Source organism: Phalacrocorax aristotelis, chromosome 1 (assembly GCF_949628215.1).
Source record: "Phalacrocorax aristotelis chromosome 1, bGulAri2.1, whole genome shotgun sequence".
Classification (NCBI taxonomy): domain Eukaryota; kingdom Metazoa; phylum Chordata; class Aves; order Suliformes; family Phalacrocoracidae; genus Phalacrocorax; species Phalacrocorax aristotelis.
This window is the reverse complement of record NC_134276.1, coordinates 212050953-212078394: the sequence shown is the minus strand read 5'-3', so window position 1 is coordinate 212078394 and position 27442 is coordinate 212050953. Positions and strand designations below refer to the sequence as shown.

The window sequence follows — 27442 nt, the reverse complement described above, 5'->3', positions numbered from 1 at the left end:
GCCTGCCGCTTTAACCGCCCGCCGTGGGTGGCGGCCGGGCGCAGTGCGCATGAGTTGGGGGTTGGCAGCTCGGCGGAGCCCGCGCCTGTTCGCCGCCGCCGTTCCGGACACCTGCCTGCCGTCACTGCTGTCCGCTTTCGCCCGGGCTCGCTCCCGCTCCTCGCCCTGCCCTCCGCTCTCTCGCCGGGAGAGGCGCGGACCGCTCCCCGCAGCCGGTGAGTGCAGCCTCCGTGGTCCTCCGGCTGAGGCGATCTTCGCTTCCCGCCCCGTCCCCGGCGCTTGGGGGCTGGCGGCGAGGGGAACAGCTGGTGTGAGGCGATGAGCTCCCGCCGCTCGCCTGCCCCTGCCTCCGTCTTCCTCAGTGGCCCTTTCGGGGAGAAGCCATGGGGTGCCCCGCGCGTTTGTCAGCCCTCCATAGGAGTGGTTCAACATTGGTCTAACTACTCATTAATGGGTTTTTAATTGTGCGTCCGTCCCCCCCGCCCCTCGCGCCGGTTGCCGCCGTTCGAGGAGCAGCAGTCGGTGCCGGGCTCGGTCCTGCGCGCCCAGGAGCAGAGAGCAAAACTGTTAGTGCTTCTCTGCTCCGTGGGAGGTGGAGTTTCCCAGTATTGAGCTGTGCTAGGATTATTTTTCCTTTTTTTTTTTTTCCCCTTGGCTTTCTTATTTCCCTTCATATGCTGCCTAATAACAATTTCTGTGTGATAATTGGCAACTTAAAAAAAAAAAAGAGCTAAGGAAACGTTTCCTACCCATGCACTGTTAAACTTCGGATGTGTGGTGTTACTAAGGGTGATGGGAAAGAGCTGCCTTATTCTTCCTCATTTTCTGACTGCCTGCGATTTACTGTTACCATTGGAAAAAACTTGGCTTAAACACTAGCAGATTCTAGTTCAAAATACTGTTTTTTTTTCCCCTGTGTCAGGTGCAATTTCCATCTAGAGATGGTAAGTGTGAGATGGCTGGTGCTTTTTCAGATTGTAATTTTTAGGTAGCCAGGATGAGGCATGTGTAAGAGAAACCGCAGCCCTAAAAACGCTCTTGGGGTTTTCAGTAATCCAGGATCTCAGGGGCATGTTTCCTGAATAGTTTTTGTTTTAGCGTGTCACTGAGAGGAGATGGCTGGAAGTGGAGCTCTTGTGCTTGGTCCTGTGCATGGGTGTAGCAAGAGAGGATTCCTGCAGTAACAAGCACGCAGATGAAATAGGACAGAAATTTGGAGGAGGTTGTCTTTCTAAAAATTTTGTAAGGATTTTAAACTATAACAAGTATTAGAAATATAAGTAACAATTCTTTCCTTTCCTCTTCCTTTTATGAAGGGCATAGAAGGAAAAACTTCTTTACAAACCCTAAAGCGTAAGTCTTAGTTTTAAAAGCTTTTGCAATTTCTGGCTTAGGCTAATAAAAAGATATTTTAAGACTCTTCTATAAATCCTCAACTAATGTAGCATTGCAGATGGACTTCCTCATACAGGTACTGCTATAAAGAATAACAATTGTGTTTTTTTCCCTTCCTTTGCAGTAATTACTGCTGTATGAGGGGGGAGCTGGTGTTTAAACAGTAAAAAAAAAAAGTTGCTCACTCGGGTCTCCGAGAGATGAGGATACTAATTATTTCTCTGATATGGAATTGATTATTCCAACTGTTTCTATCTTATAATGGATTTGTTTGGGGTTTTTATAATGGAATGTGAATGAGTAAAATGAAGTTTTTGTGACTAGAAGTATGACTAATGCCTGATGTCGGAAAGGAAGAGGGAGATTCTATATTGCATCTCTCTATTGCAAGTTTCTATATTACATCTCTCTATTTTGTCAATAGTGAAATCTCCTCCTCCTGTTGGTCATAGCTCCTCTTTTCTGCATGTGTCTGAGAGAAATAGTAATGACGAATGTTGGCAGAGGGGCTTGCTGGTTGGATATAGTAACTGAAACAACTCCTGAGCAGTTGACAAGTCTCAGACTGACTGACCTTCTAAAATATTGGAGCATGAAAATGAGTGAGCATGTCAATGTGGCTTTCACAGCCAGCCAGCCAGGCTGTGTCAAATACTGTTACCAAGTCCTCCCTCTGCCTTGTTTTTTTCTTTTAATTAAAAAATAAAAGCAAGGAATTTTAATTTCCAGTGTAACTAACTGCTTAACGATGTCCTTTTCAACTGGGTGCCTATTGATTATCCCTGTACCAAGGACAGTCCAGGGCAAGGCTTTGCTGCTCTGTTTTGCCAGTGCTGTTTCCAGCTCTGTTTGCCTTGGGCAGGCAGACCTTTATGTACTTGCATAGGAATGAAATGTGCATTAAATTAGTTGCTTTTTAAAGGAGACACCTCTGCTTTGTGCTTCAGATGTCTTCTGCCCTCCTCCCTATACCAGCACAGCAGTCACAAAAAGAAACACAGGAAAGCAACCTAAGATCCAGCTGTGAGGCTGAAAATTATCTTACTATCTTAAATACTTCGCAAAACAGGATTTGGTTCACCTTTGTTATGACTGTAGCAGTAGTTACATAATGAAACCCTAAACCCCAGTGATGCTATACCTGTAACAAGGCAGAAGTTGACTAATTACAGAGGAGTCTGTGCCTGAAATTGTTTGTGCACATTTCATATTTCTAAAGTGTTGGCTGTGGTAGATAGCACCACCCTGATGTTAACAGGGGAGACTAAAAAAGAGTAACTTTAAAAGAATTGGATACTTTCCCTGCTGAAATTTGCATAAGGATATTTGAAGTCCGAGGAGACTTCAGCCATCACCTGCATGGGTTTAAAGTCCCATATAATACTGGACTAGACAGCTCTGGGTATCATATGTTGTTTTCCCACTGAGCAGATACTGGTCATCAAATCTCAACTGGAGAGTACCAGTGAAAGCCTTATCATATCCTTCGGTAAGATGTTAATCTAAAGAGAAGTAACTACTTGTCACTGGCTTTTCAGTTGGGGCAGGGAAGGAGTCTGTTGCCGTAAATGCATGGGAAATGCGAGCACTTCAGGGATCCTTCTCTGGTGATTTAACCCACTCTATTGTATACGAATGTTTGCCACTGGCCTTCTTTGCTTTAGGCAACAGGAATCAGTTGAAGCTTCTGTGGATGTAGTGAACTGGGAAGAGTTTACTTGCAAGGGATAAGGCATGTGAGAACCTGCTTCAGTCTTCTCCTGAATAAATTCTGTCCTGAGGCTGGACCAGTGTGCTTAGCATCGTCAAATCCTGCGGCGGTATGCCACTGCCTGTTTTAAAAGAAGCAGCATTTCTTAAACACTGCAGAGAAGATGATGAGGTAATGATGATCTAGGCTTTTGCAAAAGTTCTCTTGTCTGGTGTTGGCTTAGTTGCCTTCGGTAGGTGACAAAATTTCTGAAGTATAGGGTCTCAAAAAAAAAAAAAAAAGCTGTTCTTGAAAATCCAGAAAGACCAGTTAAGGATGAAGCATGTTATTGAACCCTCTTTTTCTGGTATCTTAAGGCTTGGATTAGCGTGGTCAAAAGTGTGACCTTAAGTGTTGTTTCTGATTTGGAGAATTCAGTGTAGTAATTGAATTATTACTTGGGTGATGAAAATGTTGGTTTGTGATTGTTTCCTTTCTTTTTAAGTGGTTGCTACATTTAATTGAGATCCAATTCAGCAAACTGTTTAAGCGTGTGATGAAATATCATAGTGAAGTCATCTGGATTTAAGTTTTACTGAATTGGTTTCTTGCTCATCTAGTTCTTTTAAAAACTTATGTACACAGGATTAATTATTTCACTGTTGGCAGCTCTTGCAAATTCTAGTGCGAGTTGTATGAATGACATTCAGTGTGTTTCTTGAGGCTCCAGTTTCCACATTTAGAGGACTGAGAGAATCTTTGTTTTTCGTTTTAAAACTAACGGGTTTTGTAGCTCTCCAGCCTGTAGAGGAAAGTTTGAATTGTCATGAATACACCACAGAAACCAGAAAGTTTAAAACAAAATACTGGGGTTACTTTCATTAAATTCCCTTGAATTGTGGGAGTCTTGCATGGTTGTAAGCACTCTAATTATTTTGGTTGTAGCTGCATGTCTGTCCTCGCTGCCAGGCTACCATGAGAGGACCTTGAGTTCTGACTTTGGTAAACGGTATTCAATGTTGACACCCATTCTGAAAATCTCTATCAGCATTAATACCCAAGGAAGTGTCTGTAAAGGTGCTGTTGGCCTAGTTTTTGTTTAGAGGACCATACTGTCATAGACTGGGGGGTGGGTTTTTGGGTTTTTTTTTTGGTTTTTTTTTTGTTTTTTTTTAATGCTCAGCATTTTTATTTGGCTGGCTGTTCTACGGTGATAGTCCTTCTCTAAACAAGGGCAGGAACATTTCTTGGTTACTGGATATTAAATAGCCATGACTGTTTTGGACAGACAGGATTTTTCATGAGCAGAAAAGGAATGTATAGCATAGTAAAATATGTTAGCACATTATCATAAGCATCTACACTTATGGAGAAGTCAGAATTTAACTCTGTTGGCTAGTTTTGGTTTATCTTCCTTCTTAAACGTCAAGTGTTGTTGATTGTTACTTCAGTTTTGTTTTGACTCTTTCTATAAGAACAGCTTACAAATTTACTGTCTCATTCTGGGGTTTCTGTGCACTCAAAGCAATACCTCTTCAGCCATCCCATGTGCTCCTACCTTTAGTCAGCTTGCCTGTGAGGTTTGTCCTTTGTAGGCAGTAGTCACCTAGTCCACTCCTCTACTAGAAAGCATAAATCCTACTGTATGTGTATCACAAGGGTTACCTTTAAAGGTTGAGGATTTGCTCTGTTTCATATACTGAAGGAGGTAAGAAGAATTCAGTTGCTCATAGCTCTCTTTGTAAGGAGGAGATATGTCCATCATACTGCATCAGTTAGTTTTGAGGAGTTTGTAACAGCAGCAGCTCAGTGAAGGCATGTCACAGGCCAGGTGGTTTTGTTTAGCTGTGATCTCGTACAGCAGGTGCAAAGGTATGTTGCAGGACCACTTAATACAAGATAAAAATAATCAGGTTTAGACACAAATACCTGGCCTGTTTGGGAAGCCCTGTGGTCTCCTGAACACAATGTGTAGGAATCTGAATTAATTCCTACCCTCTGCTTGCCTTGCTTCCCATACTCTTCCCATAGCATCTGCGGCTAACTGTCAGAGACTAATAGAGGTACAGGTCTCTAGTCTGCCCCTGTACCATCTGTTTTATAAAGCCTGTCCCACAGTAAAACTTCAAATGACCTCAAAGTACTTTCAGGTGTGTTTGTTCCAGATGCTAAACTCTCCAAGCTCAATCACCATTGTGGAGTACAAGATGACTGACAGCGTGCACAGAGCTGAGCGTGTGTTGGTATGTCTGGGTACAGCTGATAGATCAAACAAACCTTGACATTCACTGGCCAGTTCTTCTGTTTCAGGTGTATCACTGAGAAATAGCTGTTTAAGAACAGACAAAGTGTGTGTGATGCTCAGAGTACAGTCTAGGCTTAGAAATCTAGCTTTAAAAATGTTTTATGGGAAGAGTGTTCTAGAAATCGTATGTATAGTGAAGGGAGGGAGAGACTGCTATTGTGCCCTTTTAAAAATGTATGATAACTTTCTAAAAATTGTCGACTCTACTTGCCTTAAATATACTGTGCAGTAAATGGGATGATGCTGTCTGTCTGCTGGCTTTCAGCTGCTGGCTTAGGTAGCGGTTTACTTTTAGCCTCTAAATGTCTTCCATTTTTGTGGGATTGATCTTTTGCCTATTAAGCTGTTCTTCAAACAGAATTACTAATAAACAATTTTTTCAATCTCCTGCTGCTACAGGAACAGTCCCTTGTAAATGAACTTCAGTGGAGAATTAATCTGAGTCAGCAAAACTATAAAAATATCCTTTTTAAAAGGACAGACCACACCTTATCTTTGATGGCAACTTAATATAGTCTCTCTGAATTATGTGCCTCTGTCAATGCGAAATAAAATCTTTGGAGGTAAAATTCAATGTTAACTTTAGAATATTTCAATTTCTTCCTACTACCCTCTGGCAAACATGCATGATATGTGAATTGTATTGTTTTAAATACCTCATGAAGGCTAGCTCTAGTGTAGTCAAAAAGCAATTGTTTCAGCTGATAGAATCACAAGGCATGGCTAAAGATACCTTTTTGGTTTAATATTTGGGATCTTCTCTCCAAATGGTACTGTGCTTGTCATACTTCTGCAGTCTGGTATCATGGTCTGATTTCTTTTATTAATCCCTAATGGTATAGGCACGCATATCTTAAACCAAGCAAAAAAAACCCTCCACTACGATGCATTGAATAGACCAAGTGACAAATCCTGCTGTGAGCAGATTTCATATTTAATGCATCTCTGAAGGTCAGAAGGAACAGCTGCCTGTTGTCCTGCTGTTCTTGCTCTCTCTGAGGATGGCTACCTTATTTTAGAACCTTCGCTTGTTACCCAGGCAATCCTACAGAAACAGGCAGGGGGGGGCCTTGAAATTCATTAGATTCTAGATTCTTGACTAGTTCTCTTTTAAATCCACATAGTCTCTCACTTAACAGAGTGGGACATAAAAAAGGGTGAAAGGACTTCTGTGTTAGCCATGGTTAGGAGGGGAATTTGTAAAGCATGCTGTATGTATTGCAGCAGTGCTGGGGGACCTCACATCAGCTATAGCTGTACTAGGCACTATACAAATGTGTAGGAGTTTCTCCCTTGAAGTATAAAGAACACAGCAAAGGGGAGAAGAAATAATGTATATGAACGGGTTATAATCTTATTGGCATGTACCCTTGAAGTGTTAAAGATGATGTGAAAGATAGAAGGGAAAAGTATCTTCCCCCCCCATCCCTTTTCTGCAGGCTCACAGGCTATTGCACAGCTCCTGAGTTTTTCTGAAATGAGCAAAACCTCCAAAGAAGCCACAGGTTACAACACAAAAGCAGAACCAGTGCTGTAACACTTGCTGCTTGATCTTGTGTGGGTGGCTCTCTTAACCAGTCACAGTCACTGCATTCATTCATTGTTCAGGAGCTTTGTGAAACATCTGAGCTTGAGCTCCAAAATGAGTAATAGGAGCTCACTGGAAGCAGAGTTATTTGTTGTTATTTAGAACTTGTGGCTTTAATGTTTATTGCTACTGAATCTGGGTGTTCCTGCTGTCCTGGACACATGTAGGGCACTAGGAAGCTTAGACCTGGTTGTGCTAAGGTTTTGGTGTTGGAGAAAGCAGAACAGTACTCTTAAATACTTTTTTCTCCCTCAAAGTTTTGGCCCATTAATTGGTTTCTTGACAACTTGGATTAATATCTTAGTCTTTAACTGTGGGTTTTGTCTATGTTATCTATTGTAATCTGGAGCAATGACCACTTATAATGTAGTCTATAAAATGTTCACAAACGGTTTTGAGTATAGTTCTAGAAATCTAGTAGTTGTGTACAGTACATCACTGAGGGACTGATCAAACATGGCATGTCCAGTTTATACTGGGGACACCTGGATAGAAATTGATGCTGCAGCTTAAAAGTGCTGATGAGAAGTAATACCTTACGCTGGATGTCAGTAGGAATATAGTCGCCTCTTGCTGGTCTCTCCTTAGAAAAATAATCTTTTTCCATCTGAACATCACCTTGAAAGTCATGGGATGAAATCTGAAGTCAGTGGGAGTTTTCTGTGAATTTCAGAGGCGTCAAGGTTTTCTCTGATAGTCTTGCCTTCTACAAATGATTTATATTTTTTTTGTGTGTAGCATTTCAGAGGAGTAAAGATTTTCACTGAAAGTTTTTTTTCTAAAAATGATACGTATTTACTTGTGTGTGTGTTTGTGTGTGGGTATTCAGTGCCATGGGGTTTGTTGTAGATGGAGCTGCTGTTGAAGGATATGTTCTAGACTCGAGCTGCTCTTTTCCAGTTTAGCTTTCTGCAGCACCAGTGTTTGGCTGGAGCCTGGGTATGTGGCAATCAGAGGTACAGCAGCTGCTGGGGTGCTCTCCTGTGCTGGTCTTGTGAATCTGAAAACCAGGACCAAGAGCATGTTTCTATATCTGGCATCGTTTAAAGACCATTATCCTGAGTTGCACTGTATCTATTTATAGCTAATGTTGTTATAGAAGAAAGGAAGAGGTTCTTTTTATGTAAAAGCAAGGTTTAATGTTAATCATTATACCTAATGTTCATCAGAAAGGCTATCAGATGGTTTTATTGTGGCAATCCAGTACTCTGTTTATGTGGCTTGTGCTTCCAAGACTTGCTGGACTGCAGCCTAGCTACATTGTGTGGGAGCCTTCCCGCAGGACACATGTTGGTGCTACGGTGTGGTACAGATGAGGGAGTGTTCGTATGTACCTCTGGTAATGTCATAGCCCTCTCCCGGGAGGAAGTGTTCAGCGGGATGGAATTGTTGCTCAGTATTGGCAGATGTTATCTCACTGCTATGAAACACTAATCAGCTTACCAGGAGGCTCTGGTTTCTCAGCCCTCAGCTGACAGGGGTAGGGAGGAAGAAGTAATCCAATTGAATTGGAAATGCAGACTTGACTTTGCTTCTCATGTCACCTCTCAAACCATAACAAAGGGAGAAGCACTTGGGAAGCAGGACCATGTAATTTCATTTGTGCCATGTCAGGGTAATGATATCTGGTTCCCAGCATATAATGTGGTCTCTCAGAACCAACTGTTTTGAGGAATGTGTAACTGCTGTTTGCTGGTCACAGGCAGGGTAGGTGAAAGGCTTGGTAAAGACAGCAGCAATTTCTTGGTGCAAAGGATGTTTTAACATATTGGAGAGAGAGAGATGAGCTGTTCTACATTTTGCCTTCCCCCTGTTTGTGCTGTAGTGGAAAAGGATGACTTTTGGTACTTTGAGAATGAAGGAAGAAATTCTGCCAGAGTGTTTTGGGAGATGATAATTCAGAGAAGTATTACAGAACTGAGCACTAGCATAGCTTAAAAAAACTGGGGCCTCTTGCTCCAGTAAGTGCTGGTGCATATGTCTGTTCCAGTAAGCATCTTGCAAGCGTACAAGCACTGTTTCTTCATGGCTGAGTGAAATAAAAGCTCTGTAAGCTTTAGGAAGCAATTTTGCTATGTTCCACAATGGTGCAAAAATGGCATTAAGTTCTGTTTACGGATTTTTCACCAGAAGTAGTTGGCATAGAGCTGCTTCAGTAACACACGAGTTAACTGCAGCAGGATTCTGTTTCCCTCATGTGATCCAATAAATAGAATTCTTGTCTAAAACCTCAAAAAAGAGAAAGATATTTGAACTGGATCAGTTGGTGTCTCAGCCGACTGGATTTTATTACTGTTAATGATGCGGCATAATAGAAAACACAAACTGAATCTGTAGGGCAGGTATATATGCAGGGTCCATGCTTGTAAATGTAGGCATCTGGTTTGGAAGCACACGAGATGGGGTACAGAAGCTCGCTATGCTGGATTTTTAAAGGTACCTTTTAGAATAAGGCTAACTTTTTTAAAAGGTGCCCACAGGTGGTAGATGAGTTCTAGAGCATAAAGATATGCCTGTTATTAACTTGTGTGGGATCTTTTTGCTATTTTTTTCCACTCCTTTTGATGCTTTTTTTTTTTTTCAAAAAAACAGATTTAAATATAACATGTTCTCTCTTTTCAGACATGAATAAAGCTAGCAGCCCTACGTAATACGCTGATGGCATTCTACGCTGCATCAGGATCAATAAGTCAAGAGGGTGTGATGCCTAGAAATCTTCTCTTGGCTTCTCCTGAAATGGCATCTGAAATCTCTCCAAAGCATGCACTTGGGAGCATGGAAAAGAGTGGCAGCGTGGAAAATCATGGCAGCCAAGCTAGGTGCAGAAATCTTGCCTTGGTAAGTGTTTAATGAGCCTTATGCTTAGTGATACAAGTTACATTAATAGCTTTGTTCACATCACAGGATTTTTTTAATTAAGCGTTGATTTTTTTTGCCATTTCTAGTCCTAAATGGTTGCTTGTGATCTTGGTTGTTAAGAAATTGAAAGGCCAGAAATAACTACTCTGATCTGGTACAACAGCTTGTTATTCTGGTCTGGTTGTCCCAGAGAGCCAGGAACGGCAGTGAGGAGCACCCGTGGTGCTGGGCAGCTTGGTGCAGCTACCCGTATGTGGCGCACAGTTTGGTGCACATCTCTGCCCTTGCTTTCTTAAGTAGCTTGTAAAGGAACTTAAGGATAGTTCCTTTGGTTCTATAAGCTGTTTCTTGTTTAAGCTCCTTGTTCACACTACTGAATGAAGGTCTTGGTTTATTCCACCTTCATATAATTAGGTGAGTAGCAAATACATCACCATAAACAAAGTCCTCTGCACATTAGTGAATATGAGTGTGTGACCATTTAAATAGCATGTGAGTAATTGAAGGAGTAGGATGTACTTCTGCATTTTTCCAATTAGCAGGATGATTCAGGAGATGAACTCAACAGTACTGTTTGTGCTGACAGGCTAAGCCTAGAAAGCAGGTATGGTTCCCTGCACATTTTTTTAATCATCACAACCATTTGAAAAGCATCCAGTTTAAATACAGGAAAGAGCACTCCCGTAAACATGCTTTCCCAAAATGGGAATCTAAATCTGTCTTGCCTTAAACATGGAATTAGGCTTTCTGCATCTACCCCTCTACCCTCCCTGCTAGCTTTCTTTTAGTGGAGTAGTTTGTTGCTGTGAAAGAATAAGCGATGAAAATAAGTCAGCAAGTCTATACCTGTATTTATCTATATACTTCAGAAATGCTCAGTGTTTTGTGCTACTTTGAGTTTTTTGGCAACGGAGGTGATCCTAGAGATGTTCCTTCTTGGTTATTTCTAATGAAAATACAACTCAGTTAATATTTTGCCATATCCTTAAGGCAGCTTGTGTTGTTTGTTAAAACACAAAACAAGTATTACTAAATTTAGCCCCTCAGCTGTTTCTGATCTGCTCTAGAACAAAGTTGTGAAGGGTCAGGGTGGGGGAGGTCGAGAGAGTAGCCAAGTACACCATCTGGACTCAGGTATTTAGAGTATGTTGTTTATTACAATATGAAAACTGATTGGATCTTAGAGAAATACAGTGGGACTTGCACTTTGTTAAAGAATTGCAACTTAAGTTTATGCATTACTCTGACTCTAGCTTTCCAGGTTATCAGACTAGTAGCCAATCATGTTTCCACAGGTTTTATTCTGACCTGTGGTAGCAGGCATGAGACTGGTCATTTGAAAAAAATCGGTATTGAATAACAAGGCTATGTATAAATCAGTACATTTGTAGAGTCTCACCTTGAGTCTGCTGTGTCAGAAAATGGCACAGATTCCCTTGGTCTAACTAGATCTTACCATGTGATAACCCATATGATGATGCATCAGCTAGAATTGGAATCCCTTCCTACTCTGTAATGCAGTAATTTATAGATGGAGTAAAAGCTGCCAGCAGGTTTAGGCAATTCCCATCAGACCTATGCATCAGCAAAAGAAATTCCCAAAGCCTTGAGTTTGTCTTGTTTGAGCTTGTGCATGAAGAAAGTGAAACATCTGCTGACAAGTTCATTCTGGTGCCACGGATCCCCTTCCATGACTGTTCTGGCAGCATAGTAGGTGGCATGTCCGATACCGCTGACAAGTAGCATGCGTGGAATTACAGGTTGGGGAATGGAAACTCTTTTCAATAAAAGCATAATTTCAGTTTCTGAGTTTGAGAAGGGGTCTGTGGTGAACTGAATATGAAAGAAATTTGGCCAATTGTGATTGAGTAAATATGACTCAAGTCTTCAGCGCTCCTCAGATCTTTCTGCTTTGTGATCAGATGTAAGAAAACAGTATTGCTCCACTGGCTGATATGTTTGTCTGTTCAGCACTGAAACAGGCTTTAGAAATCCTCAGGATAAAGAGCAGTATTCTTCAAATATTTCTTTTTATACATGCTTGTGTAACTGTGTATTAAAAGCATGATTTTTACAGTCCACTAAGCAGGTCAGGGGATTTGTAAGAGGAGAAGCTAGTTGCTGGAACATGCTCCTAGAGACCCTAACTTCTTGCTTCAGTAGTTTTGTTACCAAAGTTCAGAAGATGCAGAAGCTTTGATGGCCTAATGAGAAGGAGGGGATAGATAACTTTTGTAGACAAATAATTTCTTATTAGACCAATTCTGAGAAAGGAAGGTGCAGATTTTCAGGCACACAAGACCTTTATAACCCTGAAACAGAAGCAGCTACAGACTTGCCTGCCTCTTCAGTTATCACTCTTCTGGGTCTGTTCACCTAGAGATGCAACAAGGGAGGTCAGGGTTGACTTAGAATTTTTTTTTAATGGCCTTGCAAAGGAATGAAGTGTAGCAGTGGTTTTTATGTCAGGCCTGTACTGCTGCAGCTTTCTTCCTACTTGATTACAAAAATAGGAGGCTCTTAAGGTTCTCTGTGTCAAACTATGTTAGTCACTAAATGTAACCTTTGTATTGGATCTGTGGAATTCAAACAAACCTAGGGATTTGATAATAGACACAAATACTCGGACCGGCTTTAGCCTACACTGACTGCTTAGAGCTGGTTTGGCTGACTGTTAGCTGTTCCTGTATACTGTGTGTCTGCACTGGCATTACTTGCTGTAGAACTGGTTATTGGTTTAGGAATGATGAGGAGATGGACATGAATTGCCATGTGCCATAAAGGTCTTAAAATTCTGTGTGTATGATTCTTACCAGTCAGCTGTTGTCAGTTCTGTTTAATTTTGCCAGATTTTTCAGCTTCTTACCCACCCAATGGTGCTTTTAGTTAATCTTTGACAATTGCAGTCATTAAAGCCAATTTTTTTTTTAAATGGAAAACAAGGTGCTGATGTCCTATCTTGATTGCAATAGGATTCTCCATATAGAAGATAGATGTTTGGGTCTGGATTTATGCTGCCAAATTTATCACAGCAGCTGAAGACAAGTACAAGAGTATACATTTAGATAGAAGGAATGCTTGCTTTAGGATTTTAATCTCACACTAACATAAAATTTCTTATATATGAGGACATGAATTTGCATATATATTCTGGTTTCTTTTTAATGAAGGTGGTGTCTCATCCTTTTGCCAAGTGCATGTATGGATAAGCGTACCTTCTCGATACATGGAATCAGTTGCGCTATCCAAGGGGGAGGGTAAACAGAAATACTCTGTTCTGCTTGGTAATTCTGACTTCCAAAACCCGTTCTCAAATGATACTCCCTGATATGTGGTGTAAGAATTAACTGGCAGTGAAATAGGCTTGCAGTAATTTAATGACACTTAATTTGGAGATAAAACTGGGTCTTAGCTTTTTTTTGAAGCAATTTGTCTTATTCCATTGACTGAAGAGGCACAGACTGACTTCCGAAAGCCAATCCTTTTTCAGTGCTTCACTCTGGTAATTGTACTGTGTATCTATTCTCGGCCATGAGTAATTGCGTTAGTTTCTAGGTGTGAATAACATGTTAGGACAATAGTATCACCTGTGAAAATCATACCAGAAGGTGCTGGTTGTACTTAGTGAGGTGTGTGGAACTGCACAAGTAATAAGCTGTGTCAGTGCCTTGGATCCATTGATACGAGTTCAGTACTATACCTTCTGTATTGAACATGTCTTACTGAGTGGTAGGCTTGAGGGGTAGTGAGTTTCTTGTTACTTCCAGTGGATCATGCTGTGGGGTTTTTTAATTTTATTTTTGCCTTTGGTTCAGACAAGTTTTCAGTTAATGCCACAGATCACCCCTCTTCTTGGCACAGTGGTGACCTCCAGAATTTGGTCAAGTGACTATTTCTTTTGATCTCTAATCAAGTGGCTTAGACTGGCAGATGGCCATGATTCTAAAATGATGTATTGCTTATTCCATTTGTAATTTCTTCGAATGAGCTTCCTCTGTGGCTCTAAGAGGACTTTATACCCAGTCACTTAAGATGTCAATTCCAGACACCTTGTATGTAGTACATGTGACATTTTGAATGCTGGTTACATAGACAGAGAAGAGCAAGTATCTTGTGAGTAGTCTGAGCCTGGCATTTAACTCAGGGTTGACCTGGTTATTTTGTAGTTATGATGTCTCTGGAGCCTAAAGATCAGTGGTATGACCTTTTACTGTTTTTGGATCAGTACAGATAACTCAAATGCAACAGACCTGCTTTTCTAAGCGCACTGTGTTACTGTCTCCTTGCCCCAGCCTCTCTGCAGAGGTCCTGGCGTTCCAGCGTGGTTTTAGGAGTTACTGGAAGAGGACAGATCATGTGTCTGTTAGCCCACTGCAACCTTTTCATCACAATTTGTGTGTGGAGTCTTGTGATGCTGAGCTGCACTTCAGGTACTTTCAAGGGAAAGTCCTGAGAAGGACTCCTTTCATAAAGTTAATGTGGGTTTTTTACCCTCTTGATACTGATATTCTGCAGGCTTTACTCTACTACAAGGTCTTTCACGATGTTATTTAGCAAAGTACTTGGACAATACACAAAAAAAAAAAAGAATGTTTGAATGTTTGATATTTTCTATGGATACAGCTGCCTCTGGGCAGATGGAAGCCATTTCTTACAGGCTATGGAGAAACCTGTATGCTTCACCCACTTCAGATTGATACTAACATGACTTGGAAGCAGTATGCTTTAGAAAAATAAGTCATTGTTCCTACCAGCAGGGCAAGGAGTAGAGAGGAAGAGGGGCTTGAAGACTGCTTGCTTTGGACCATGAGTGTAGAACTAAGGTAAAGAGTCTGACTCCTAGCAAGGAATGACCTTGCTGTAAAATGTGCTAGTGAGAATGTGCACAGAGTGCAAATTGCCTTCAGGATCTATGAACTGCATCATTCTGCTTCAAAGTGGGATGTGGTAGATAGATTATTCCAGCAGGTGGGCAGCTCTGCTCTGTAACCCTTGCTGATAGGCATTCCTGAACTTCCAAAGAGTTCTCCGCTACTTTCCTTTTCAAGGAATACTTGGAGTTTCTGTGATATGAATGCCAATTCTAACTTGTCTCACCTTCAGTGCACATAGTGGCCAACATTTTATGTATTAAAATACATCCAGGGCTGTGCCTGCCTACCATGCATTCTTCCCCGTTTTAAAACGTAACATGCTTCATTCTTCCAGCCTTCCAGTGTAGCTAAACTCTCAGTAGTCCTTGCTTTGTTCTGGACCCTGTCCAGCTTGGCTGCATCCTTTCCAAAGTTCAGCGACTGAATCTGAACCCTGTTCCAAATGGAGATGTCCTGTTATTTCATCATCCTGGTTAATGTATCCCAGAAGGGCATTCGCATGCCTGAACACCAGCACCCTCTTTCCTCTTTACAGTGCTTAAACTGACCTGCAACTCCTGCTGTCTTGTATTGCCACTTAGACATTGTTCATCACTCTATTCATGTGGCTTTACAACTGAATTTTGTTGTATGGACTACTAGCACACCTGTATGGCTCATGAAGGTCTCATTCTGTCCTACCTAGTTCTTGCAGCAACATCTTCCAGTGTAAGGGGATTAAGAAATACTAAGTTAATTGTCTGCTGTTGTTAGTGAAGTATCCAAAGTTTAGAGGTGTAGGGATAAATCTGCTTAGGACTTAGTGTGTTTCATATACAATTATCATGCTACTTCTCAAAAATAACAATCTCTCCCCTGATCCCCAGTTACAAAGGCACCTTGCAGTAACTTTGTCTAGGCATAATTTTTTATTCATCTATGAGTGTAATTTTGGGGGGCCGTGCCATAAAGCCTTCAAATTAAGGTGTATATGATATCTCATGCTTATACTTGTTGGCCAAGTCAGTAACCCTCTTGTGAGAAATGAGGCTGGTGTGAAATTACTTGATATTTGTAAAAACTTTTGCCTGAACCTTCTCCCAAACCTTATCAATGTGTTCTAAAATAGAAATTAAAGGGAAGAAGACATCATAAGACATGATCAGCCCAACTTTGAGAGCCAGAGAGATGTCTTTAGAGTTTATGTAGATCTTGCATTGCTTTAGCTTGCGTTTTTTAAAAGTAGGTTAGAAGTAATGTAATCGGTTTATAACTTCAGTTAATCTAGGTTTTTTTAAAATACTACTAAATCATTTGTTTCCTCACATATGACCTATTGATTATATGCTTTGCTAACTATTATGAAACACACAGGTACAATTATGTTAATAAACTGAAGAAGACAACATTCAATATTATAATCTCCTTTACCAAATGAAATAGTATTATCAAAATCATCAGATAGTGGGTTGTAAAGGAAGTACTTTTTGACACAGCACACAATTAAACTATGGAACTCATTGCCACAGAATGCTGTGAATGCCAGCCATTTAAATAGGCTTAAACAATAAGATGAATTCTTGCTAGAAGAGCTCATTAAGGGCTATTAAGTACACAGATGCAGATGCAACTGGGAAGTCCTTAAGCATTGTGTTGCTGGAAACTGGAAGGATGTAGGGAAGAGAATATAAATCCATCCAATCTACAACAGCACTCTTCCCCCCAGCCCCGTTCCCCTGTGCTGTGCATTATTGGTGGCTGAAGGCTACTGAGCTAAATGGACTTCTTGGACTGTGTGGTAGTTCTTGTTCTTATCTGTAATTCACTTGCTTCCAACTTAAGCAATGCCCAGTATGATCCATTCTGTTTCCCTTTCTGTAAATAAATCATAGGTACTTGCTTTTTTCTTCTGTGCTGAAGCTTTTGTACCTGTTCTGGTAGTGTTCCTGCATGCAGGGCTCTCTCCTTCCTTTCTTTTTACAAGAAGAACTGCCTGCCTTGTTGTTAGGCTGAGGCCTAAGTGGTGCTACATCGGACTCTTCTTACTACATATTAGAATACTTTGCTCCCTTCATGGTTGTTTTTAAGCATCCAGTCACTTCTCTTCTGTGGATCTGTGCCTATTAATTCTTTGGCACTGACAAGTGATTGGTGATGAATCAGTTGAATCCGGTGTTCTCCTGGTATTTTGCTGATTGAAGTGTAACTGGCATGGGCAGTACCGTTTGGTTCTCCAGCAGTTTTCAGGAGAAAGCTTTTTTAAAAAAACACTGCAGATGTATTGAGATTTCCCCTGCTGTTCTGTTTCCGTCAAAGCTGTGCTGGTCTTAGGATTCTACATCTGGATGTGATGGTAAGAATTTCTTCAGCTGCATGTGAAAAATTGTAGGCCTTAAGTCACTGTTTTGGGCAGGTAGGAAAGGGATCTTTTCCATGAAACAGATTCTGTTATTTCTCTTTTTTCCTTGTTTCTTTTTTCCTCTTTTACACCAAGGACAGTCATAACAGACTTGTTCCTGTTTGGCATAAGCAGGAAATATTTGGCTGTACAGGGATCTAAAATATTAATGCCAGTTGAGCATACAGAGCTATTTCAGCTGTTTGCATCCCAGACTACTTCTGTCCAGGCAGCCTTTTTAATACTCAGCTAAAGCACAATTTTAAAGTTTCAAATTTGGCCTGGCTTTTGGTAGCAGCTTTAAAATTGGTGGTGTCAGGTATATGTGAGCTTTAGTTTTGGGATGTGTGTTTGTATATTAAGAGTAGGGAGTTAGTGGAAAGTATGAGCGGAATAACTCAAGTAGCTGAAAAGACTCTGCTTTGACTGTTAAAAACCCAGATTCTTCAAGGAGAAAGGAGGCCGGGAAAACCAGCCCAGAAAGAATATGAACTGTTCCAGTACTTGGAATATGTGGAAAATGGACTAATTACAAATAGACTTGGTAACCTTAGTTAAAACTGGCACTAGCTGACTACAAAAAAAATCACTCCCATCTTTCTGAAAGCTTTGCTATAAGTAATACAAGTGGGCATTTTATAATACACCACTGTTCTCAGACCAGTGGTAAAGCAAGTCACTACTTGCTTTACATCTCTGAGCTCCTTTGGTTTGACCAGCTTGAGTAAGTTTATTTTCCTGTGCTTGCGTGTTTAAAATGAGATTATTTCCTTGTCTCTCAAACTGAAACATGCCTCACCTGAGGAAGTTTCTAGCGAGGCTTGATGCCTTGCATCTCAGTAAGGTAACCTGACATAATGCTGCCTAGTCTCTAGAACTACTGTCTCCCCCACCCACCCCCTTCCCCACCCCAGAGGAAATGTGACATTGGTCATCTTGAAGGAAAACTGCATGAGGAAAGAGATCAAAGTGCTAACTGAGATGAGGTTGGCCTTCCAAATCTAGGTATGCCATTTATTACGAATGTATTTGCAAAGGGATAGTTAGTCATTCCAGATCCTTCACCTAAAGCGAAACTGCTTGTTTCAGCAAGATCCATGAGGGATGGTAAGTCAGGCAGAGCTTTGCTGACCAGTCCTCTTGCAAATCTTACCTGGCATGGAAAAGTGCTCACTCTTGCAGCACAAAAATGGAAGGAAGGGCTTCTGAAAGTCTCTTGCTTCAATTCACATGCTGGTTTCCTCAGCTCTTGATCAAATGTGTTAAGCTCATGTGGGGGCAGTTGCTCTTTCAAATGAACAAAAGCGTGGTGCGGTCATTTCTGTGCCATACCGCGCTCTGGATCTGCTGCCACCATGAACCTCTTAAACACATTAAACGCAACCCCCTCTTTTTTTTTTTCTTTGCCGGCGGAAGCCTGGCTCTTGCAATGAGCTCACCAATGACAAAAGCTTCTTGGAGTCCGGTTCAGCTCCAGCTAGGACCCTACCTAACAACGGCTCCTTTCCTGTCATTCTCTCGCCTACTAGACATAGCAGGAGTATGAGTATTTGGGTGGGGAAGGAAGGAGATTGCAACATCCATTAAGAAAAAAAGAAGGCTTGTCTGTCTCTCATTTTTCAAGTGCAGCTGTAAAACTTTCCTTGGCCTTTGAAAACTGAGCTCTGCCATGTGGTGGGTGCAAGCTGTGGAATACGTCAGCCTTTGAAGTTAGTGCTTTAAATAGGTAATTGCAAATGGCATCCAAATTTAAGCTTTTGTAGCAGTTTTGCTGCAAGCTGGAATAAGTTACTTATTTTGACAGTGCACTGTGGATGGTAAGACTAAGTTACAGGTACCCACCCCTGTGCACATGTCTCCCAGCTGTCAAACCATGATCACCCTGATGACAATAGATCTGAATCTGTAGAAATGTAGGTGTAGAATGCACCTTTTGTCAAAACCGACTTTGTCTGTCTGTCTTCTGTATTTCATTCATTTATTTACAGGGAAAATGTTCTACTGGCCACACAGGAGAAGGCAACAAAGAGCCCTAAAGCATTTAGTTTTCATCTGTAGTGTTTTGAGTGCTTAGAGACTAACTGCCACTTGGTACAATGCAGCACTTCATAATTATTAATCTATAGGCATTTCTTTTCTACAGAGGTATCTTGTCTTATTTTTAATGCCAGGGACAGGGATAAAGGCTTTGTTTGCACAAGAAGTTGAGTTAATGGGTAGAGCTGCACACAGTTCTTTCCATTCTAACCTAATATAAGATGATCTGAACAGGCATGGTGAGTTTGAAGCAAGCTGTGCTGCCCTAGCAGGACCATCTCTACCTATATCTGCACTGCATACCTTTATGCATTTAAATAAATCCCCCAATCCTCCTTTGAGAAGTGTGCATGCAGGTAACAAGGCTAATCAGATGTCCTTGGAGAAGCAAAAAAGAGATGAAACTTTCTTGTGTAGCTTTGCTGGTGTCTTCTTGTTGAGTTACTGATGGCAAAGTTTCCAGTATTGGCCTAGTGGGGGAGAAATTCAATCCAGAAGAGGGAAAACCTCACTTTTCAACAATGCTTAGTTACATTGCAGAACTTACACAGCTCTCTTGGGAAATGTCTTTCCTGTATCCATTGTCTAAATGTAGTGCCTTTCCTAATCACTCTTTGTCATTTCCAAGCTTCTGGAAAAGTGAGTGTTTCCCAGGATGTAGGTGGAGGGTAAAGAGTTTGTACATTGCTGCCTAGCTTCTCATAGCGATATTGTGTTAACCAAGTTAATCAACAGCAGTGACTCATAGAAGATGAAGACTGGATAATCCAAGTGACTATTTATCACTTCTGTGGCCTACAGGATTGTCTCCTGCTGCAGAAAATAGCCCAAGGCACATTATTGCTAGGGAACACATCTTAATATTTATTCTAAATTTTTCCTTTCTGAAACTCAAAGGTAAAATCTTTAGAAACCCTCTCCCTTATTATTACTTCTTTGTAATCTACCATGTAACTCTGGGTAACTCAGAGACTGCAGTGGTAGGGCCAGATTTCAGCTCCGGCTCTGCCTCTAGAAGCCAAGTCCCACTTTGGTCTAGAGCAAAAAGGGAATCAACCCATTTATTGGACTGTCCTGAACACCCCCTTTCCTCCCATGCTACTCCCAAGCCTTGTCCTTGAACCTGACACAGCACCTGATACAGCTTGCTGCAGTTTGGAGCCCAAAGAAGCTATCTTAACCCTTGTAAAGGCACAGGTGTGGAAGGTTTTTTGTCATTTGGGTTTTTTAGTCTGGTTTTATGATCTTTCAGCAACTTGTTCTGTCCAACTCAAATGGTCTCTGAACTGAAGTTAGGTAATTTAAAGAATGAAATACCAGTTGCTGTTCTTCAGTCAAAATTAATGCACTGTAAACTCCTGGCTTTTCCCCATCCCCTCCTTGTATTGTAGTGGCTGAATGCTTCTTTGGGAAGGGATGAAACAGCAAGCAGGGCATGCTTCTGATGTGACTGCTGCCTGTTTCATCCTGCCCCTTTTGGCCTTTGAAAAGGGGTGCTGCATTTGCTATCATTGGACTTACCTGTACTCATCTGTAGGGTGTTAATCTTTCTGGCTTTTTTCTTCCCTCCCCCATAGGATGATGAGAGTCTGAAATACTTAACTCACGAAGAGCAGGATGTTCTCATGTTCTTTGAGGAAACCATAGATGCCTTAGAAGATGACTTGGAGGAGCCGGTCCTGCGTGACAGTGGCATCCACTGTCAGTCTCCAAGGTCAACGGAAGAAAATGTGTCCAGTCATTCAGAGACAGAAGATATCATTGACTTAGTACAGTCAACACCTGAGAGTAGCGACCACGAAGGCCCTCCTAGCAGAGATGCAGAACCAGGTAGTAGTATTTCTTGGGAGTGTGGTTTTCCCTTTGACCTAGCCCTGATATACTCCAGTTCTCAACAGAAGCAGCTAAAGAAATTCTGTACTTTCCTTACTGCATCAAGATGAATCTGTTACATATCAGGAGCTCTGAGGACTGTGATTTTAATTTGACTTGGGATTTCTGAAATTCTTGCTGCTACTATAACTTTTTTCCTCATGGAGGTCATGCATATAATTAAGTTGTTGGACTGCTATCTGTCCCCTAACCGGTGACTGAGTTGTTACAGAACTGAGTATTGTGCAGAGTCATTGCAGCAAGGCAGGCTGGTGTTCATCAATGTGTTCACGCTCTGCTTCTCTCTAAGACCTCTTAAGGCTTCTTCTAACAGTTTTAAGATCACAGATTGTTTGTAGCGTGACTTTGTGTGGAACTGAAAGGCACATGATCCTATCAGTAAGTTCATGATGAGACATTGTGTGGTATGTTGTTTTCTTCAACCTGCAGAGTTTGCTCTTAAGATTTGGAGAAAGGATTTGTCAGCTAGCTCTCCTGGCCGTTATAATAAATAAGAATTGCAAAACTCTTGGAGAACAAAAGCAGCCATTGAAACACAGTGAAGCTAACATGCAGATTGTGAATGAATGCAGAAAGAGGGGCTTCTAGTGAACGCATTGTAAATATGGTGATATGAACTATAGTGTCGCCTACAAGATGCCATTGCTAGCAGTTCAGTTATAGTTTCTTCTGGTAATGCGGGCTGCGTTTGAGTTAGGAAGTTTGGGGGAGGGAGTACTGATGCTTGCTAACCTTAGGTGAAAGAAAGCCTTGTATTCTGCTCTGTGTGACCATTTAATTACATTGCTGCTTTGTCTTTTAAGTGTTGGATGCCACCTGGAGAACAGAGAGCCCTAAGCCTGCCGTACCTGCTGACCTTCCCCCACATCCCCCTGTACCACCAGAATCAATGTCTGAGACGCTTCCGCTTCCTCCTCCGCCCCCTCCTCCAGTGCAACATCCAAAATTGCTTCGATCTATCCCCACTCCACTCATCATGGCCCAGAAGATGTCTGAGCAGCAGTTGGAGAGCAGGGTGCGCTTCCCCAGTGCCCTGAAGGAAGGGAATTCAGACAGGAAGAAAACCCCAGTAGCCAATGGTGATCACTTTGTGGCTCCGAAGCACCCTCCTGCACCTGCACCCAAACTGTACCGGTTCCCGAGCAACATCAACATAACCAATGTCAGTGGCAAAGAATTCAATGAGACTATTTCAAAAGCAGCAGTTAATGTCCAGGAGCGGAGAGCTCAGGTGCTGGCCAACATAAATGGAGGAGCTTTTCTGGCAGCTGAACTCGAGGAGAAGCTGCAGAAAAATGATTTCTTGTCACGTAACAGAAGTTCTTCCTTAAGGGATCTCTCCTCTGAACAAACACGATACGAGGCCTTGACAAAACTTGGCCTAGTTAAGGGAAAGCCAGCTCAGGACCAAGTGGACCATGCCCCAAGCACTCAGCAGCTTGATGTGCAGCCTAAACAGGCAGACGCTGTTCCCAATGGATATCAAAACATCCATGATATTTTAAAAAGCCAGCCCAGCCCTTTCCTTCCTATGGGCAAAACTATAACAATCAAACCAGAGGTAGCTCTCACCGCTAACACGGTCAGCGGCACACAGCAGGACACAGCAAAAAGTTTTAATGATTATAAACAACCTAGTCTAAACCCGGATATGAGGAGGCGATCAGGTTCGCTGCCTAGACCTTCAGGATTTCGATCCCAAGGGATAACGGTGAAGTTCTCTGGCCGTGGTTCAACAGAAGAAGCTAGGAGAGAGGCACTTCGGAAACTGGGACTGCTGAAAGATACTGCTTAATTTTGACAGGAATATTCTGGGGGAAGTCATAGCATGGCTTTGTGCTAGAATAGTCCCAACAGGACTGGGATCGAACAGACTGGAAGAAGAAAGGGGAAGTTCTCTGCTTCAGGCAAGCTACAGAGGTACTAGATACTGTGGAATGACCACTCATGTTTATCCCAAAAGGACCAGCACCGTGTGCGGGGGGTTTCACCTCTCCTTCCTACAGAGATACTCATCCGTTGCTCTTTGTGACTAAGAGGAGCTTTGTTTAAGTAATGCTGGACTATAGCAGACAGCATCTTGTTAATGAAGTGTACAGTGCAGTATTGTTGTACATAGCGAACCGAATGGCAAATCTTCCTTTTGCTCTTTCTGAAGCCAAAAAGAGAAGTCTGTTTGTCTGTCCCACCTCTGTGTGTCTGCTTGTGGGAGCTCAAGATAATGTCAAAACTGAGATTTCTGACCAGCGTGACAGACTTCCATGACTTTTTGTTGTCTATACTGTCTGGCTTGGCTTTGTTCCCTACCAGTTGTGGAGTCTTCTGCTTCCTTGCTCTGTGCCCACTTAACTCAAAACTGTAGAGGGCAGTTTCTGTTTTGACCTTCTTGACAGAGCAGCCCAAGCTTTGAGTGGGTGACTGCATTGCTCTGCTGCTTCACTTGAAGTCTTGCCTTTCTTCTCAGACACCTGCTGCTTGGTCACGCTCTAGCAACCTACATGTCCAGTGAAAGGCACCAGACAAGCCTCAAGGGTATGCACCATGCGCCGGTTTTCGCACTGAGCCAAAGAGCCTCCTGACAATCTGTGACCCCAGCTGCTCTGTACCAGTGACGATCTCATAGCTGAGAAGCCATAGGAACAAGTTAACTGCGTACCAAATACGAGAACCTTATGTCAAAAGTCTTGTCTTTTACGTTAGGGTTCCTGTGAAGAAACTGTTACTTTTTGAACAATAGCTGTACTACACTGAATAGTTCTAAGTTCTGTTACTTCTAAAAACTGATCTTCACGTAGTCTGACAGCCCTAATAATCCTCTGTTCACAGCCTTATTTGATTCTGCCCTGCCAACGCATAACAGAAGCTACAGCCAAAATTCTTACAGGCTAAGTGGAGTTACAGGAGAGAGGTGTACATTAGGAGTACGTTGCTCCTGAACGGTCCAAGTTGGCATGTATTGCCTTTGTTCAACAGACATGCTTTTAAAGATGGTCCCAAACTATATTTTTGTGTTGGTATGATTAATTTTTTTAAGATGGCAAAGCTGCTTTTCCACATTAAAACTCCCTTCCCTTTTTGTACACCTGAAAACATCTAGAATAGCCATTTTAAAATCAAATGCCAAACTCCAGACCCTTTAAATTTCTTATTCCTGCATGTTTGAGTTCTCCCTGCTTTGGCTTTTTTTCCTAAAGGGAAAAACTCACCATTTTTCTGCACTTTCTAAAGCCTCAAGCAACCCCCTCTTTTTCCCAAGAAGGTGAGTAAGGAACCTTGGGGAAGAGGAGGGGAGCAGCTGTAATAGAAACTGACACACCCTTCAGCAAGGAGCTCTGATATAACTGTGATAAACAAGTTTGTAGTTCCTGTGATAAAGAATTTCAAACTTGTTGAGCTGTACTTGTAAATGAAGCTGTCATGAAGGAAAAATCTTTGCATCATTCTCGACCTGCCTCATAAGTTAAAGTGTGTGGTTCTTTGGTGTATTTTTTTTAAATTATTGGCTTGCTGCTTAAACTTTTAATTATGTTCATGTGGTATCTGGCTGCTTCTGTTATAGTTATTCTTTTCAGGCTTTTCACTGGGTAACTGATCATGTTCCTCATTGTGATGGGCATACTATACATAAGCAATCAGTAATTAAAATATGTGGCCATTTCTCAGTCTGGCAAAGCACTTACGCGTGCATAATCAAATGTGAGAAGTGCCGCTGAAACAAAAAAGGCTGCTTGTATGCTGCAAATAAAGCACATACTTATTTTGCTGGGCTCTGAGTCTGTAGTCCTAAATCAGAAGGACAAGGAAGCACATAAAACACATCCAAGCACCTGCTTCTGTGCAGCGGAGTCCTACGTGTGGATGATGCATCGTAATTTATTAACATAACCTGCTAAGTAAATTTAAATGTTTCATGACCTTTTTGCTTTTAAATTCTGTTAAAGCAGATTCTTTATTGTGAATGTGAAGTGTGTACGAAGCAATCTTCACATCTAATAATTTCTTGCCAGTTCTTCTTTGAGTTGTTTACAGCTGAGAGGCCGTGCTAAGCAAAGAGGGGAAAAAACCCAACACTAATCGTTTCACTGAAATTCAGTCCTACTCAATAACTCTGTAACATAACCCTATTTTAAAAAGAATACATTAGATGTTTAATATCTAAAGTATAAAGTTGCAGTATGCTGAATTAGTTGGATCATGTTCTTTCATCCTTTGTGCAGGGCTGTGTCCTCAACCAGTGGGAAGTGAGAGTTAGATCTTCATTAGATAAACCAATTTCTGCCCAGTGAGGACTTGGAACGAGGTATTCATTGTGGCTCTTCATTATAGCAAATACCCTACTGGTAAATTCTTCTTTGTGCCTAAAACTGTAGTAAGTAAAGCCATGTACTAAATGAAGTTAAGAGTCTAGCTGCTAATAACCTGTATATAAATTTAGCTCTATTTTGTGTATCTTGTTTTCTGTGTATATGTTGCTGTGATAGTATTTCCCCTCCCCCTTGTGTTAGAGGTAACTGTCTTGCACAAATCTGAAATCATCTATTAAACTGGGATAAAACCAATGAAACAATGGCTGATGGGAGGTGGAATTTTTTTGTCACCCAGTAGCATGCATCTTTCCTGGAGGAGGGAAGTGACTTTTAAAAATGGCTAATACCGATTTAATAACTTTTCTTTTTATAACTGTGGATGTGTGTGTGAGCCAGAGCCCAATCCCGTCGCACCATGAGTGAAAGAGGGAGAGAAAAAGAAATAAAGAGAATTATGTCTGTCTTCTGTCAAGAGATGTGTATTCCCACTGCAAGGCTTCAGTAACTGTGACCAGGGTCCTTGCAGGAATGAAGTTCATCCTTAAGAGTGTTTGAAATAGGCAGAAGCCCCCCTCTCCCAATGTTTTTGCAATATTAAAATGACTTCCAAGAGGAATATTGTATGTGTGAAAGAACAGTAAATCATCTTTGTGTTTCCATAAGTGAGCATGATTCTGCTGAGGGTCAACATCTTTCCTGTTGCACAGAACAAAGTTCCCCTTTACAGAATATTCCTACCCATCCTTTCAGAGCACGTGCATGTGTGTTCTGCCTACCTGTCTTTTGTTTGGATACTTACACATCAAGACTGCTACGATACTGCCAACCGAGGGCTACTGCCGACTCTGGCATGCGTTGCTAGTGTTAACTTCTGCTCAGTATAGAAATGAAGGTTGCCTAATGAAATGCTGCATAGCTGAGGTGGTGGCTAAATCATCTTGCGCTGAGACTTGTCCCACTTCAAGCAGGGAATGGTTTAGAGCCAAAACTAATGAACGTTGACTAAATGACAATGACAAAACCTGCAGAACAGATGTTCAGGAGTGAGTGGCTGCTTTTCGCTCAGACTCCCTAGGGTAAGGGCTGGCTTCAGCCCCTAGTTCTTTGTGCAGGCTGCCTGGAGTGGGAGGCTGGAGGGTGGTGCTGCCACCCCAGCTTGTACCAGGGAGGAACCCCTGAAACAATTATACTGTTTTGAAAATGTTTGGGGTTTTTTTAATATACAGGTGGTGTTGAGTATTTGTTCAAATATCATGTATCATGAAAGATACAATGGAGATCACTCTAGGAGAAAATTAACTCCCATTTGCATGAGCTACTGTTTTTTTTTATCCCTGGGGTGGGATGTTGATGGTAGCCAAAAGGCATCAGCAGGTCTGACAGCCTGTCCCCAAGCTTTCCAGGGCTGCCTCAGGGCCTGGGGCCACATCTCAGCCAGGACAGGGCAGGGGGCCTCTTGTAACTGTGTCCAGCTCCAGCCTGGAGCCAGTGTGAGAGAATTTAACTTGGCTCAACCTGCAATGAAACTTCAGCCACGCTGCAGTGCCTCACCTTTGCTGTAGGGTAAAACCTCACGCCACTGCCCAGTTGCTGTCAGCCTTTCGAGTGACTGCAGCTGTGGGAATAAGCTTGTGATGTGTTGACTCCTTCTGTGCTTGTTATATATATATATATATATATAAAAAAGATATGTTAAATATATATATACACACAGAGAAATTAATTTGGCTTCTTGCTTGAAAATAAACAGCTTCAGAAAGCATCATCCATAACTGATCAGAGAAGGCGTGATGCTAAAGGTAGATGATAGTTTTAGCCCAGTGACTGGGGCTGATTTTCTGTACTGCTGGAGGCACAAACAGGAATGTAGTTTACAGCGCTCCAGAATGAACTTAAATTACTTTGTAACTGAAGCTACCGAAGTAAGAATTACAGAACCCGTTCTTTGGCTAGATGGTGGTCATTATTCCTGGCAGAGCAGGAGCCCAGGATAGTGCACCTCAAAAGCAGTGGTGTGGGGTTGCTCTGGAGGTAGCTACAAAGCCAAGTCTTGATGGGTCAGTTTTCAGGGGTCTCCTGTGCCCCTGCAGCACCCACAGCTCCAACTAACTTGTTTT

The 27442-nt window shown here is 41.8% G+C and overlaps 1 protein-coding gene across 3 annotated transcripts; it reads left to right on the top strand.

Annotated features, from left to right (window-relative positions):
• The first annotated feature begins 95 nt into the window (after positions 1 to 95).
• On the top strand, positions 96 to 25587 carry PROSER2 (proline and serine rich 2). 3 transcript variants are annotated; one of them, XM_075081611.1, is made up of 4 exons: positions 96 to 215; positions 9601 to 9816; positions 20703 to 20955; positions 21822 to 25587. In XM_075081611.1, exons 2-4 carry the CDS (start codon positions 9637 to 9639, stop codon positions 22811 to 22813), a joined length of 1425 nt encoding a protein of 474 aa, XP_074937712.1. In that variant the 5' UTR covers positions 96 to 215; positions 9601 to 9636; the 3' UTR covers positions 22814 to 25587. The 3 variants fall into 3 exon arrangements, with proteins under 3 accessions (XP_074937712.1, XP_074937710.1, XP_074937713.1); XM_075081609.1 differs by having other exon boundaries at positions 20703 to 20958; XM_075081612.1 differs by lacking the exon at positions 9601 to 9816 and having other exon boundaries at positions 132 to 215; positions 20703 to 20958.
• The last annotated feature ends 1855 nt before the right edge of the window (positions 25588 to 27442 follow it).

Bases quoted from the DNA above. Each gene is read 5' to 3' on its own strand.
- PROSER2 (XM_075081609.1), top strand. From the start codon at position 9,637: ATGGCATTCTACGCTGCATCAGGATCAATAAGTCAAGAGGGTGTGATG. The intron at 9,817-20,702 runs GTAAGTGTTTAA...CCTCCCCCATAG, and splicing joins GGTGCAGAAATCTTGCCTTG to GATGATGAGAGTCTGAAATA. The intron at 20,959-21,821 runs GTAGTATTTCTT...TTGTCTTTTAAG, and splicing joins CAGAGATGCAGAACCAGGTA to TGTTGGATGCCACCTGGAGA.